This window comes from Chiloscyllium plagiosum, chromosome 30 (genome assembly GCF_004010195.1).
Source record: "Chiloscyllium plagiosum isolate BGI_BamShark_2017 chromosome 30, ASM401019v2, whole genome shotgun sequence".
Taxonomy (NCBI): domain Eukaryota; kingdom Metazoa; phylum Chordata; class Chondrichthyes; order Orectolobiformes; family Hemiscylliidae; genus Chiloscyllium; species Chiloscyllium plagiosum.
Genome location: NC_057739.1, coordinates 42,414,101 through 42,431,066, shown reverse-complemented (window position 1 = coordinate 42,431,066; position 16,966 = coordinate 42,414,101). Strand labels below are relative to the sequence as shown.

The following is a 16,966-nucleotide window of genomic DNA, read 5'->3' as shown; positions in this document are numbered from 1 at the left end:
AGGACCTGTGGACACAGCCTTAGAATTAGAGGGGGTCGTTTCAGAACAGAAATGCGGAGACATTTTTTCAGCCAGAGAGTGGTGGGCCTGTGGAATTCATTGCCACGGAGTGCAGTGGAAGCCGGGACGCTAAATGTCTTCAAGGCCGAGATTGATAGATTCTTGTTGTCTAGAGGAATTAAGGGCTACGGGGAGAACGCTGGTAAGTGGAGCTGAAATGCGCATCAGCCATGATTGAATGGCGGAGTGGACTCGATGGGCCAAATGGCCTTACTTCCGCTCCTATGTCTTATGGTCTAAACGTAAAGAATGCAGAAATGTCACCAAGTGATCTTTGGAAGAGCACAGAATGTTTTTTGTGGAACCTGTGAGAGTCTACAGGACACCTGGGGATGAATAAGGCAAGTCCATTTCCTTTTTATTCAAGGCTTTACTTTTACTGTTGCCATGGAGACTGTTACGTCAGGTCCTCACTTTCTCCCTACAGCCTTCCCTCATCAAAATGAGGAGCTTGACATTTTCCCCAGCGTGGGGGAGTCCAAAACTAGAGAGCATAAGTTTAAGGTGAGAGGGGAAATTTAAAAAGGAACTGAGGGGCAACATTTCATGCAGAAGGTAGTGCATGTTTGGAATGAGCTGCCAGAGGAAGTGGTGGAGGCTGGTACAATTGCAACATTTAAAAGGGACCTGGATGGGTATATGAATTGGAAAGGTTTAGAGAGATATGGGCTAAGTGATGGCAAATGGGACTAAATTTATTTAGGATATGTGGTCAGCATGGACGAGTTGGGCCAAAGGGTCTGTTTCAGTGCTGTACAGCTCATGACTTTATGATAAGCAGATTATGTAGAATTTGCACTCTGTGGGCTGGAAAGTGGGACCCAGGATTGCTCCCAAGTGCTAAAACAGTCAATCTTGGAATTTTGACCAGTGTGTCCCTCAAATGATGTGGAGGTAGATTCCCTCTTCAATGGGGAATGGTGCCTCAAAGCTGAGGGAATAGTTCGTGTCTTTACAGTCCGAGGGCAACACCAGACTGAAGTAAACAGTAAAGAGGAACAGATGAGTTAAGAGCAGGAGCTGGCCAATCTGCCCCATGAGTTTGCTCTGCTGTACAATAAGCTCATGGTTGATCTGCATTGGCCATGTCCACTTTCTGACCAATCCTTTCACCCCCTCGCTTACCAAGAACCTACCCACGTCTACCTTAAGGATATTCAAAGGGTCAACATGCACCATCTTTTGAGGAAGAGACTCATGACCATCTGAGAGAAAAAAAAATTCTCATTTCTGTCTTGAGTGGACAATCCCCAAAACACACACAAAAACATATACCGAATAACTTATTTTTTATCAAAATCATTCTGTTTACTGTAGCTATACTAAATCACAATGACATAGACCATAATTATTTCAGTACAAGGGGTACGGGATAAATAGTAAATACACGGAGGTAATGGCCCCAATGGCATTATTGCTCTGGCAGATTAAAGTTCAAAGCTATATGGGTCTACTGTGGGACTGGTGCAGATAGGTTGACGTTATTTGATGGGCTGGAAGGCCTCTTTTATGCTGTGACTCCATAACAAAAAGCCCCATTTTTTTTTAACTGTGTGTTGAATAGTAAGATGAGATTCCCACTACAGGGCAACCTCAATTATCTGAATGTCACGGGCGACGACTATTTTGTTCGGATAATCAAATGTTTGGATAACTGATCTGATAGCACGGGGAGTGGCTGAAGCATCAGGACCTTGAGAACTTGTTTGGATAATGGATGTTTGGAAAACCGAGGGTGTACTGTAGTTGAGAGATTTATTTGTATGGATTAGCATCAAATTATTATGCCATCTCTCCTCATCGATAGAGTTTCACATTCTCCCACTTGCTGGATGGAAACTGTATGGTGACAATCCCTGATATGAAATCAGAGCGGGTACCTGGTGACCGTAGCTCACTGCCCGCTCCCCTATCAGTCACCAACATCTCAGGGCACACTCTGTGGGCAGCGACCACGCACATCCCACTGTCCACCACAACCTCCAGATCCGTAATGGCAAAGTGCGGTGACAGTTACCCTCTACCCAATATGCCTGAGGCAAATAAAACAAATTGTGCAGGGCAGCTGTGGATGGTCAGTGTTGACCCAGGTGTGTGGCTGAGCTTTACAGAGAGCACTGGTGATCTGTGGAATGGGGGGGAATAGGGGGTGTCCTGGGAATGATTGGCATATCCACCTGAGGCTAGTGGGGGGAAGGGGTAGGCACAGGAACATGGTATATAGGTATCGAGGCCGATATGGGAAGATAGGGAGAGGGCAGAGAGAGAGAGAGAGAGACACCTTCCTCAAAACTCACCGGGATTGGCACCTTTCCTAGTTCAGGTGAAATTCAGTCCAGAAGACATGATCCTGCCCACCCCACCCCGGAGGTGAGGAGAAGAGGAAATCATTGGGCGCAGAAGACTGGACTGGACCTGAAACGTTAACTCTGTTTCCCTCCCCACAGACCTGTTGAGTTTCTCCACTTTGTTTCAGACTGCCAGCCTCTGCAGGGTTTGTTTTAATCGGAATCTAAAGAAAGTTACTCTTAGCCTGGCGGAAGTACCAGCCAACATTCCTGACACGAACTTCTATGCCCATTGAAAATACAAGGAGGCTATGCATTCCATTGGGTCCATACTAGCTGATTCGACCTGATCCAACTTTCCAGTTCTTGCTTTGCAGGCATATTCCCTCTCATGATCCTGCCGCACATCAATTCGCTGATCAAACAGGGACACAGAAAGCTAGCACCCATTGGCAGCAGGGAAACAGGAAGGTGAATGAAATGTTGGTCCTTATTCTACAGGAGTTGGAGTATAAGATTAGGGAAGTCTTACTGTAACTGTACAGGATGCTGGGGAAACCACATCTGCAGTACTGCGAGTATTCCAATGCATGGTCAGCTCCTCAAACCCAGAGCCGTGAAATGGACTAAATGGACTTTCTTTTATTATTGTGGAAGGACTGTTATTCTGAATTTTTCATTTCTTTATTTTTCTAATTTTTTTCCCGCCCTAAGCTTTTGCACTCACCTTTGTAGCTAGGTACCTTTGTAGTTAAGATGGCACTGTAAGTGGTGACTTGTAAACTTTTCATTTTACTCATCAGAGTAAATGTGACAATAAAGCTAATTCAATTCTGTTTTGTTCCCCTTATTTCAGGAAAGTTATCATTTCATTGGAAGCAGTGTGGAGAAGGTTCACTAAGATGATCGCTGTATGGAGGATCTGTCTTATGAGCAAAGGCTAAACAGGTTGGGTGCCTATTCACTGGAGTTTAGAAGTGTAAGAGGTGATCCCATTGAAACACATCAGACTTTTGAAAGGGGTTGACAGGGACGATGTTTGCCCTCATGGGAGCATCTAGGACCAGAGGGCACTGTCTCAGAATAAAGGGGCACTAATTTAGGACTGAGATGAGGAAGAATTTCTTCTCTCAGAGAAGAGTGAGTCTTTGGAAAACTTTGCCACAGACAGCTGTAGGGGCAGAGTCCTTCTGTATATTTCAGGCTGAGACAGATTCTTGATCAGTCAAGGAATCGAGAGTTATGGGGAAAAGGCAGGAAAGTGGACATGAGGAATGTTGGATCAGTCATGAACCTACTGAATGGTGGAGCAGGCTTGAGGGGCAGAATGGCCTACTCCTGTTTTTTACGGTCTCATGGCTACACTGACATACTTGTGAGAGATCGTTGTTTGTTTTGTACACTCCCACGTTTGCCCTTGCTGAGAATATTGCAGAGCATCCACAGGCTGATAAACAATCTCCTTCCGTGGTCTTCATGTCCTGGAGTGGGAGTTGAGCTGGGCAACATCTGGGTCAGAAGCAGGAGACACATGCCAGGAAAATGGGTAAGAGTCCAAATAAATGCAGACCTTTCCAGTAGTAATAACGTCAATCAGGTAACGGCAAAGAAATGGTGTGAGAGAACTTAGCAACTAGCTTTCCGGTCTCAAGAAATGATACATTATAATTACCACATGTCACAGGAGACTCGGGAAAAACAACATCCAAATCTGTAGATGCTCCAGTGTGGAAACTACAGCTTCTGAAGCATTGGTAATGGTCTGCAGTCAATGTTAGTCGCTCTAAATACAGGGGAGATTTTCCATTTCCTTGCTTCTGACGTAAATTGGTGGTGCACAGTGGAAAACTGCATCCCCAGCCTTTGATTTTCTGTCCATTAAAATCAGAGAACAGAAGATCATTGTTCACAGTTCAAAACCTCTTGATACATGCTGCAGGCATGCACCAGGAGTACTGAATTCTTCCATTACGTCGGTGGTAAAGAGCTCGATTCCAAAGGGATTTCTTGGAATGTGAGATTTTCGAAGAAACCTGACCGTTTTAATGCTGGGTAAATGTGGACTGTTTGAAAGTAGCACAAAAATGAAAACTCAATAAATAGTACATTTTCAAATCTGTTCTGGTGTCCAGGTTAGAGTAGTCATGGGGATGCCTGTTTTGTGATGCAGAGTTATACCACCCAGCACACGTTCAATGAATCTCTCTCCACCGACGCTGCCAGACCTGCTGAGTTTCTCCAGCTTGTTCCTTGCCACTTGTTTCAGATTTCCAGCATTCACCATAGGCACAGGTTCAGTTCTTGGAGCAGTTGAGATCACCATGATCCATGATTGGTGACTCTGGGGCTGAAGTAACCATCAGCCATCTCTCTTGCACCCTCTAATAGGACAGCAGTCTATGAGACTGTGGGGACTTTCACATTCAATGGCTCCTTCATTTACAATGAAAATCAATTATGGTTCAGTGTTTTTAATGTACTGACCCAAGCTTTGCAGGAACAAGACAACTTATACCATTCCGTTAAGGAGAGCCATTTGGTCACATTTTAAGCTTCAACACTATTTTTCACCCAGAAGGTTACAGAGTATGGCTGTAGAGCCTTTATTGATCAGAGCATTGAGTATAGGAGTTGGGAGGTCATGTTGTGGCTGTACAGGACATTGGTGAGGCCACTTTTGGAATACTGCTTTCAATTCTGGTCTCCCTCCTATAGGAAGGATGTTGTGAAACTTGAAAGGGTTCAGAAAAGATTTACAAGGATATTGCCAGGCTTGGAGAGTTTGAGCTATAGGGAGTGACTGAATAGGCTTGGGCTATTTTCCCTGGCGTGTCAGAGACTGAGGTTTATAAAATCAAGAGGGGCATGGATAGGGTAAATAGACAAAGTCTCCTCCCCAGGATGAGGGAGTCCAAAACTAGAGGACATAGTTACATTTAAAAGGCACCTGGATGGGCAGAGGGATATGGGCCAAATGCTGGTAAATGGGACTAGATTAGGCTAGGATATCTGGGCAGCATAGATGAGCTAGTGTCCACTTGGAATGCATCTCTCAAACAGCAGAAACAAAATCAGGAAATTGCTGTACTGTGAATCATGTGGGAGCAAACCCAAGCGACTTTTCTGTCGCACAGCATCCTGGGGACAATATCACACACAACTCAATTTCAATTGTATGAACTGACTATAAGTTAATTATGAGTGCTCAGCAGAATATTGCAACCTCTATATTTTCTTTATAAACCGGTAGCAAAGTCTCATTTTGTTCTCCCTCCTAATGTCCACCTGATCGGTTTGGAGATCTGGTTATGCTGAAACAGTTCCAGCCTTTCGTGGCCCCACACTGAATTATGACAGAAATTTATTTCTAAATGTGTGTTGTCTTTACTCTTCCTGTTGGATAAGAATGCATCCTTTGCAACTGTGCAAACAAACCCTGTTTGTGAACCTTTTTCTGGGTGGATGAACAGGAATTATCTCCAGGGACAGCAGTGGTTCAGAATAGAGCAACTTGTACATCACCACCTTCTCAAGGGTGACTAGCAGTAGGAAATAATTGAAACGTCCTGACCAACGTTCATTCTACAATTGGTATCAACAGCACGTACGATCTGATCCACGTCGCATTGTTGTTTGCGGGATCGTGCTGTGCATAGGTTGGCTGCTGCATTGTGCCTACACATCCGACACAATCATAAAAATTGCCAGTGTGGAAGCAGGCCATTTGGCCCATCAAGTCCTCAAAAAGCATCCTACCCAGACCGACTCCTGTTCCCTTAGCCCTGTAACTCTGCATTTCTCATGGCTAATCCACTTAACGTACATATCCTTTGTACTGTAGTGCGAAAGAAGAGCACTTGGAGGAAACCCATGCAGATGCGGGGAGAATCTGCAAACTCCTCAAAGACAGTCACCCGAAGGTGGGATTGAACTCAGATTCCTGGCACTGCGAGGCAATAGTACTAACCACTGAGCCACCATGCTGCTCTATCATTGGCTTAATTGGTTGGATAGCACTTCAGGAAGACTACAGGTTGTAGAACATTCTATAGGAATGCAGGGCTTGAAATTTTAAAATGGCAGGATGGAATTTTCACTGTCAGCGTTGCACCCAGAGTGAGACTCTGAACGGTTTTAATTAACTCAGCAAATTTCTTCTCTACACTGCAACAGCATTGCATCTAATAACTCTACATCATTTCAGTTCAGGTTGAACCAGGTGGGATTGGGATAAATGCGGGGCACACTGACATGGCTGATAGAGACTGTGAATGAGATTTTAACACACTTGAACACTCACTGAGTCAACCATGAATCCAAATCCTGCTTTCAGACTCTGCCATCCTCGATGGGAATAGTTATAATAAGGCATATTGAGTTTAGCCACCAGATGGAGCATTTTATCAGAGATTCCCTAACATATTGACAGAAAACCTTGCAGGACTGGACTGTCTTTGAGAAATGGTCCTTGAGTTCAAAGTAGAATTTTGAAGCAGAGTTTGAGACTCCAGCTGGTCTACAATCTTTCCTTTCATAGCTGTCGATGAGCCTGGTATTTATGAATGCTCTTGCTCCCTTGGTTTTGTGTTTCTGCAATGGCTACAGCACAGAGAGGCCATTCAGCTCATCACATTGCTACTAGCTCTTTTGGTAAAGTGGTTCAATTGATCCCATGCTTTTTCTTGTCCCCCACTTTCCCTTACTTTTGAAGATTAGCCCCTGAATCTGCTTCTCTGGCAGTTTCAGGCACAGTGTTCCCAATTCCTGCATTAAAACCGATCTCTTCATGTCACACCTGGTTCTTTCTTAAATCACCCTAAATCTGTGAGATCCATGGACCATCTCTTCCATCAGTTTTTTTATTTGCTCTGTCAAAACTGTAAACCATTTTGAACACTGTGACAGTACAGTGTGCACTGGGACACTGAGGAAATTTAAGGAGGAGATAGACAGTTTCATTTTTATTCATTCACAGGCCGAGGATGTCACTGGCCAGGCCAGTATTTATTGCCCAGAGGGCACATAAGAGTCAACCACATTGCTATGGGTCTGGAGTCACATTTGGAGCAGACTAAGCAGTTTCCTTCAGCAATGAACCAGATGGGTATTACCAACAAACAACAATGGATTCATGGTCATCATTAGACTTTTAATTCCAGAGTTATTTTTATTGAATTCAAATTCCACCATCTGCCATTGTGGGATTCAAACCCATGGGTCTCATGGATTAAGAGTGCAGTGACAATGCCACTAGGCCATCACCTTCCAACCCATTCATCAGTTACTGAAGGGTTATGGAAAGTGAGCAGGAAAGTGATGTTGGGTTCAAGGTTAGATCAGTCATGATTGTATTGAATGATGGAGCAGGCTCGAGGGGCTTAATAGTCTATGTCTGCTCCTATTTCTTATGTTAGGTGTCCTCTTAAATGTCTCTGCTCTGCCAAAAACAATGCCACCTTCTCCAGTCTCACTGTTTACCTGATATCCCCTGGCCCAGTATAAACATCGACTCAACTTCTCCAAGGACTTGAGCTTTTTCCCAAGATATGATGCCCAGATATGGGCCTAATACTCCAGCCGAGATTGACCCAGTGTCCCAGAAAGATTCATCATTGATGCATTCCATAGCTTTTGTAATCAATGTCTACATTAATAAAGTCAAGGATCCCACATATTGTTTACCTTGGATTGACTATCTGTTTCTCGATGGTTAATCTATTACAAAATGCAACATCAGATATCTCTGCTGCCTATGGCTATGGTCAGACTGCATTTGGAATATTGAGAGACTTTTTGGGCCCCGTATCTAAGGAAGGATGTGCTGGCAGTGGAGTTGGTCCAGAGGAGTTTTACAAGGATGGTTTTGGGGATGAAGGGCTTGTCATATGAGAAACGGTTGAGGATTCTGGATCTGTAGTTGATGGAGTTTCAAAGGATGAGGGGGTGGGATCTGATTGAAACGTATAGAATACTGAGAGGCCCGGATAGAATGTACGTGGAGATGATATTTTCACTAGTAGGAGAGACTAGGACCCAAGGAGGCCTCAGAGTGAAGGGACACCCTTTAGAACTGAGATGAGGAGGAATTTGTTCAGCCATAAGATGGTGAATCTGTGGAATGCAACAATGTCTCTTGTGAAGCAGTACTGTAAAGCTTCTACAAGACTGAAATCCAACTGTTCACCACAACAGGCTACATTCAGTGAAGAGAAATCAAAGCTAACATTTCAGATTTGGTGACCCTTCTCCAGTTCTGAGCTTTTCTTGCAATTTCTGTTTTTGCTTCTGATTTACAGTGACTGCAATTCTTTCAGTTTTTATGTTGCACCCAGTCTTTTAGCCAAAAGTAGCCACTACCTGTTTAATTCCATTGGATTTAATTTTACTCACAAGTCTACTGTGTTGCACTTTATCGAACACTTTTCAGAAGTTCATATATGCAACATCCACCACACTATTCTCGCCAACCAACTTCCTTACACTGTCACAGACCTCATCAAAGTCACACAACACAGGTTATAGTCCAACAGGTGTGTTTGAAAGCACAAGTTTTTGGAGCTCTGCCCCTTCGTCAGGTGACTTCACCTGATAAAGGGGCAGCGCTCGGAAAGCTTGTGATTTCAAAAAACCTGCTGGAATACAACCTGGTGTCATGTGACTTCTGGATTATAGTCCAACACTGGCACCTCCACATCATATCATACACCCCGACAGAGTTAGTCAAACCCAATTTTATTTTAGCTGGTCATTTATTAGCCTATACTTTGTCCATACACCTATTAAATTTATCCCAGATTATTGTCTTCTCAAGTTTATAAAATACTATTGAGATATATGTAGTTTACAGTAAATGCACTGTCACTAATACCTCAGTATTGGAAGCCCCCACGTCTAGTACAATGTACAATAACTGTGACAATATTTACACAAGCACAGAACTGAATTAAAAGCTATCATATTAAAATATTTCTTGTTTTTAACATGTTCCACTTTTTCCTCTGCTGAAGATGCTGGCTCAAGTCTGAGGGGTTGATATTTTAGCCCAGGTGACCCACTTGCCTTAAAGGGGAAATAACGTATAGATCTCTGGGGACTATCAACTTGGGATTAACTTGATAGCTCCAACAGGGTGGAAGCCTTCACTCTGAGGCTGCAGATCTATTTTTTGCTCAAAACCATTTCCTATAAAAACATGTCCAGTTCACAATGCAGTTTGGATGATTAAAATTGAAAGCAAAAATAGTAGAAGGACCGGTCACTGAAAGGTCTGTTCTGAAGCCTGAATATTCAATGGTGTATTTCACAATGTCTACGGGTAGGAGTAAATAGGCTGTGCATTGTTTATCCTGTGGAATCTACCAAGAACCATGAAGCTGTTCACTGTGTAAATGCCCTCGGCTGAAGCTGGTTAGCTCAGTTGGTTGGATGGCAGGTCTTGAGCAGATTGCTGCTGACACAGGGTTCAATCCCTCCACTGACGAGGGGTGGACTTGTATCTTTAGCCTAATTGTCATGGTGCTATACATTAGACCAGCTACCATTAGGGCAGGCAATTCAAAAAATTAAACTACATCATAGATAGAGACTGCCCTCCGAGGAGCAGGAGGGGGATTTTAGCTGCACAGATCAGAGGCAGAGCACGACTTTGAGAAGGACAGAGGTAAAGAAGAGAGGGCCAGTGAGAATGGGTTTACCCCTTACCATTGCCCCTTTAACTCCTGGACGCCCTGGAGGACCCGTTTCACCACGGTCACCCTGCAGAAACACAAAGAGATGTCATTCAGTGGAAGCTCTCCAATACATGCCACAAAACTATTTGAACATCAGGTATTCTTGGAAGACCAGGCAATGGTTCTGTGTACGATTTTATTTGCAAAAGTATACCGATGCATAAATTATTTATAAGTAGATTACAAGACAGTTCAAGTCTGACATCACAAAAAATATAGTGAAAATGTCACATTTTGCTTTGGCGTATTGCACCCTTAGAAGTCTCCAGCCAAATGCAGAATTGTAACACTTATTAGGTATGGCAAGAGACTGTTTACATTCAAGTACAAGCCACAAGTGTTTCTACCAAGTGACAGCTGCTGAGGGGGTGTGTTTGCCCCGATTGCACTGAGTTCTATGTTTGGTCTAAGCAGGGAAAGTGAGCAAATCACGGTTCAATAACCAAGGACACTGGTCTTGTCTTGTCTGGCCGGGTGGGGAACTCAGCTCGGGTCAGGGACAGTCGGCTTAGGTCAGGAGTCGTGGTGCTCAGGTCAGAGGTCGGGATCACTGTGCTTGGGTCAGGGATCAGTAATGCACTGCTTGGGTCAGGGGTCAGGATCACGGTGTTCGGGTCAAGGGTCCTGATGCTTGGGTCAGGGTCAGGGTGATAATGCTCAGTCAGGCCTTGTGGTGCTTGGGTCAGGAATCAGGGAAGAGGTGATCGGGTTAGAGATTGTGATGCTTGGGTCAGGGTCAGGGTTGGGGTCATGGTGTTTGTGTCAGGGGTCGTGATGCTCCGGTCAGGGATCAAGGAAGTGGTGATCGGGTTAGGGATTGTGATGCTCGGGTCAGAGTCAGGGTTGGGGTCATGGTGTTTGTGTCAGGGGTCATGGTGCTCGGGTCGTGGTGCTTGGGTTAGGGTCGGGGTCATGGTGCTTGTGTCAGGGGTCATGGTGCTCGGGTCAGGGATCAGGGACGTGGTGCTTGGGTTAGGTTCGGGGTCATGGTGCTTGTGTCAGGGGTCATGGTGCTCGGGTCAGGGATCAGGGACGTGGTGCTCAGGTTAGGGATTGTGATGCTCGGGTCAGGGTCAGGGTTGGGGTCATGGTGCTTGTGTCAGGGGTCGTGGTGCTCGGGTCAGGGATCAGGGAAGTGGTGCTTGGGTTAGGGTCGGGATCATGGTGTTTGTGTCAGGGGTCATGGTGCTTGGGTCAGGGATCAGGGACGTGGTGCTCGGGTTAGGGATTGTGATGCTCAGGTCAGGGTCAGGGTCAAGGTCATGGTGCTTGTGTCAGGGGTCATGGTGCTTGGGTCAGGGATCAGGGACGTGGTGCTCAGGTTAGGGATTGTGGGTCAGGGATCAGGGACGTGGTGCTCAGGTTAGGGATTGTGATGCTCGGGTCAGGGTCAGGGTCGGGGTCATGGTGTTTGTGTCAGGGATCATGGTGCTCGGGTCAGGGTTCAGGATGTGGTCCTCGGGTTAGGGATTGTGATGCTTGGGTGAGGGCCAGGGTCATGGCGCTCGTTTCAGGGGTCGTGGTGCTTGGGTTGTGGTGCTCTGTTAGCGGTTTGGAGCTGCTTTTGCCTGGGATAGGGGAGGGAAGATTGGGGACATTGGGTCCATTTTATTTGAGTATTTGTTTTCCCAATCAATCTGTTCAGCGATGTTACCACAAACCTATGGGGCAGATGCAATGATTCTGAGCCTTTTGGCTCAGAGATAGGGACACTACCACTACCACAAACAGCTCACCCTGTGTCTGCGAATTTTTTTTATTCAGAAGTGTTAACACACAAAACTAAAACACTTTCTCACCACCAAATCACCATGACTTTGTTCTGAAACTATTAACTGCCAGTAGTAAATCACCTGTGAAGCTAATTAAAAATTTACAGATCGAGCCCAATACAGGCAATGCAAACCACCAAAGCGAGGGAGGGGTATGGGCTACATCAGAATGGAGTTGGAGGGCTGGGTCTGCTTCATATATGTTCCTAATCAACCTGCTCAGAGATGGTATCCCAGACCTCTAGGAAAGGTGGGTCTTGAACACATGCCTCCTGATTCAGAGGTAGGGATACTACCACCATACCATTCAAGCCCTCCCTGCGTCTGAATTCTTTTTTATTTAGCCTATTTTTCTAATCAGAAACAGTATGACACACCTCTGGAACAGGTGGGACTTGAACCCAGCTCTCTTGGTTCGGGGCAGGGACATAGCCATAAGAGCCCCTTTATAGCTAACTCAATGTGGTCAGACATTATATTACATGCCTCTGGAGCACATGGGATTTAAACGCAGGCCTTCTGATTCTGAGTTAGGGATACTACCACCGTGCCAGAAGAGGCTCTGGCTTCCTGGGTCTGCTCTCAGATGATGAGTTCCAGCTGGGCAGGCCACTGCCTGTTACTACGGCAACTGACTCTCATCAAGCTCCACTGGTAGATAAATGAGTGATTCCCCATGGGCGTTACAGTGGTTTGCCAGGAGAGACATATTAATAAACACTATGAACAGTGCAGCACTCTCTTAGCATTGCAATGGGTTATCAACTTAAGATGACTGTATTCAAATCTCTGGGGGTCAATCACATGTGGTCCTGACTCAGACATCACAGCGACGCCCAATGAGTTACCACTGATGCAGGAGGAAATGACTAAGATTACTGGAGCACATCATCCGTGAAGCTCAATAGAAACTCTTTCCAAACATGGGGGTGAGATAAGCACTTGAAGGATACATTGATGGAGTTGGATGACGAGGGATAGGAGACTGTTGGGCTGAGAGGGTCAAGTCTGTGCTCTAAATAGAGTCACTGAGATCTACAACACCCACAAAAGCCCTTCAGCCCATCGAGTCTGTGTCAGTCAAAAATAACCATCTCACTATTTTAAACCCATTTTTCATAGCCCAGTAGACCTTGGTATTACAAGTATACATCTAAATACGTTTTAGTTGCGATGAGGGTTTCTGTCTCTCCCACCCTTAGAGACAGTGAGTTCCAGATACCTATCTCTCTCTGGGTGAACAAGGTCATCCTAATATCCCTTCAAAATCTTCTGTCCCTTCCCTTAAATGTATGCCCCTTGATCATTGATCCCTTCACCAAGGGGAGAAGTTTCTTCCTGTCACCCTGTCTCTGCCCCTCATTATTACACTATGTAACATTCTGTAAAGTGACAATCTTTATAATGGGCCCATATATTGGGTTTCCTTTTATGTCACTTTTCACTGTTAGTTCCTCATTCTGGAGGGCACCGAGTCTGGTTCTAGCTGCCCTGCAGTCAGCGATATTCTTTACACTAACATAACCTCTCAATTTCTGTCAGTGTAATACCACAAGCTCATATCTAGCCGCAACACCTCATCTTCCGCCTTGGGACTCTCCAAATACACGGCATCAATGTTGATTTCACCAGTTTCCTCATCTCCTCTCCCCCACCTTATCCCAGATCCAACACTCCAACTCGGCATCGCCTTCTTCAACTGTCCTCCTTGTCCATCTTCCTTTTTACCTATCTTCTCCACCCTCCACTCCAACCTATCATCATCACCCTCCACCTTCATCTACCTATCACATTCCCAGCTACCTTCCCACAGCCCCACCCCCTTCCTATTTACGTCTCAGCCCCCTTGGGCCTCCCCCTCCATATTCCTGATGAAGGGCTTATGCCCGAAACGTCGCCTCTCCTGCTCCTCAGATGCTGCCTGACCTGCTGTGGTTTTCTAGCGCCACACTTTTTGACACAGAATGTTTTCTGTCAACTATCGCTGAAAGTCAGGAGGCATGGGATAGAGGGAAATTTGGCCAATTGGATAGAAAACTGGCTAACCGGTCTAAGTCAGAGAGTGGTGGTAGATGGTAAATATTCAGCCTGGAGCCCAGTTACAAGTGGAGTTCCACAGGGATCAGTTCTGGGTCCTCTGCTGTTCGTAATTTTTATTAATGATTGGATGAGGGAGTCGAAGGGTGAGTCAGTAAATTTGCAGATGATACGAAGATTGGTGGAGTTGTGGATAGTGAGGAGGGCTCTTGTCGGCTGCAAAGGGTATGATGCAGAGCTGGGCTGAGGAGTGGCAGATGGAGTTCAACCCTGCCAAGTGTGAGGTTGTCCATTTTGGAAAGACAAATAAGAATGCGGAATACAGGGTTAACGGTAGGGTTCTTAGTGAGGTGGAGGAACAGAGGGATCTTGGGGTCTATGTTCATAGGTCTTTGAAAGTTGCCACTCAGGTGGATAGAGCTTGTAAGAAGGCCTATGGTGTATTAGCGTTCATTAGCAGAGGGATTGAATTCAAGAGTCTTGAAGTGATGTTGCAACTGTACAGGACTTTGGTTAGGCCACATTTGGAGTACTGTGTGCAGTTCTGGTCGCCTCACTTTAGGAAAGATGTGGAAGCTTTGGAGAGGGTGCAGAGAAGATTTACCAGGATGTTGCCTGGAATGGAGAATAGGTCGTACGAGGATAGGTTGAGAGTGCTAGGCCTTTTCTCGTTGGAACGGCGAAGGATGAGGGGTGACTTGATAGAGGTTTATAAGATGATCAGAGGAATAGATAGAGTAGACAGTCAGAAACTTTTTCCCCGGGTACAACAGAGTGTTACAAGGGGACATAAATTTAAGGTAAAGGGTGGAAGGTATAGGGGAGATGTCAGGGGTGGGTTCTTTACCCAGAGAGTGGTGGGGGCATGGAATGCGCTGCCTGTGGGAGTGGTAGAGTCAGAATCTTTGGTGACCTTTAAGCGGCAATTGGATAGGTACATGGATGGGTGCTTAAGCTAGGACAAATGTTCGGCACAACATCGTGGGCCGAAGGGCCTGTTCTGTGCTGTATTGTTCTATGTTCTATGTATCATTCTGTACCAGTGGCTCAGTGGCTGCATCACCTTCAGATTGAGGGTGAAACTGAGAACTTGTTGGAATTTTAACAAGATTGCTGGAAAAAGCACAGCAGGTCAGGCAGCATTCAAGGAGCAAGAGAGTTTACGTTTCAGGCATAACCTTCCTTCAGTCCTGAAGAAGGGTTAAACTCGAAACATCAACTCTCTTGCTCCTTGGATACTGCCTGACCTGCTGTGCTTTTCCCAGCACCACACTTTATCAACTCTGACTCTCCAGCATCTGCAATCCACATTTTCTCCTATTTTAACAAGACGGAAGCACAGGGACGAGTCCCTAGTTCCAGAAGCTTAAATTTAATGTTTACCTTGCTCTCTGTGCACCTTCTCCACAGCCATAAAATTGTATTCCTTGCTCTGTTCTATTACCCTAATGTATGGTTCATAGTTCCTTGAAAGTAGTGTTGCAGATAGATAGGATAGTGAAAGAGACATTTGGGGTGCTTTCCTTTATTGGTCAGAGCACTGAGTATAGGAGTTGGGAGGTCATGTTGCAACTGTACAAGACAGTGGTTAGGTCACTTTGCAATACTGCATGCAATTCTGGCCTCCTTCCTATTGGAAAGATGTTGTAAAACTTGAAAGGGTTCAGAAAAGATTTACAAGGATTTTGCCAGGGTTGGAGGATTTGAGCTACAGGGAGAGGCTGAATAGGCTGGAGCTGTTTTCCCTGGAGCATTAGAGGCTGAGGGGTGACTTTATTGAGGTTTATAAAATCATGAGAAGCATGGATAGAATAAATAGTCTTTTCCCAGGGGTGAGGGAGTCCAGAACTAGAGGCCAAAGGTTTAGGATGAGAGGGGAAAGATATAAAAGAGGATCTAAGGGGCAACTTTTTCACACAGAGGGTGGTGCGTGTTTGGAATGAACTGCCATACGAAGTGGTGGAGGCTGGTACAATTGCAACATTTAAAAGGCATCTGGATGGGTATATAAATAGAAAGGGTTTAAAGGGATATGGGCCAAGTGCTGACAAATGGGGACTAGATTAGGTTAGGATATTTGGTCGGCATGGAAGAGTTGGACTGAAGAGTCTTTTCTGTGCTGTGCATCTCTATGACTCTATGATGTGATCTGCCTACACTACACACAAAACAAAGCTTTACACTCTATCTAGGGACATGTGACAATAATAAATCAAATTTAAAAAGTCACCAGGTTAGACTGAACTGTCTACCTTTACTCAAAAATATCCGTTAAGACACACGGATGTCCCAAGTCTCATTAAGACCATTATTATCCTCCAATAACTCGCTTTAAACATAAATAGTTGGCTGCAACTTGACGTACCTTTTCTCCAACTTTTCCGAGTTCGCCAATGGGTCCCATGAATCCTGGTTGTCCCTTGTAAAGGAAAACAAATGGAAAAGTTTGAATAACAGGGACTAAAACATCTGACCCCTCTATTTGGGGATTCAGTCAAAGCAGCACTTGTACTGTTTTCCAAATGAGCAGTTTTCAAGAATACAAGAATGTAACAAATAGGGGTAGGAGTTAGCCATTGGACCCTTTCAAGCTGTCCATCAGTTCAATAAAATTACGGCTGACCTTTTATCACATTCCCAAAATATCCCCATGTCTCCTAACATCCAAACCTTTATCAACATTTGCTTTAAACATGCTCAATGATTGAATATCCCAGGCTTTCCTAAGGACAGAATTCCAAAGATTCCCAATTCTCTGAGTGAAGAAATTTTTCATCACCCCATCCTAAATATCACAAGATCCTTACAGTGTGGAAGCAGGCCATTCAGCCCATCATGTCCACACCAATCGTCCAAAGAATATCTCACCCAGACCCACCATATCCCTGTAACTCTGCATATCCCATCCAGCCTGCACATCCTTGAACACTATGGGCAATTCAGCACGGCCATCCACCCTAACCTGAACATCTTTTTGACTGTGGGAGGAAACCAGAGCACGCAGAGGAAATCTGCACAGACACAGGGAGAATGTGCAAATTCCACACAGGCAGTGGAATTGAACTCAGGTCCCTGGTGT

At 45.1% G+C, this 16,966-nt stretch overlaps 1 protein-coding gene across 1 annotated transcript in view; it reads right to left on the bottom strand.

Moving 5' to 3' along the window:
* col27a1b (collagen, type XXVII, alpha 1b) overlaps positions 1-16,966 on the bottom strand; it is a 551,847-nt gene that overhangs the window by 170,178 nt on the left and 364,703 nt on the right. Inside the window, exons 25-26 of the mRNA XM_043719710.1 lie at positions 16,253-16,306; positions 10,050-10,103 (exon numbers count right to left, since the gene is read on the bottom strand). Of these exons, the coding sequence (XP_043575645.1) occupies positions 10,050-10,103; positions 16,253-16,306 (108 nt within the window). The remainder of the gene's footprint in view (positions 1-10,049; positions 10,104-16,252; positions 16,307-16,966) is intronic.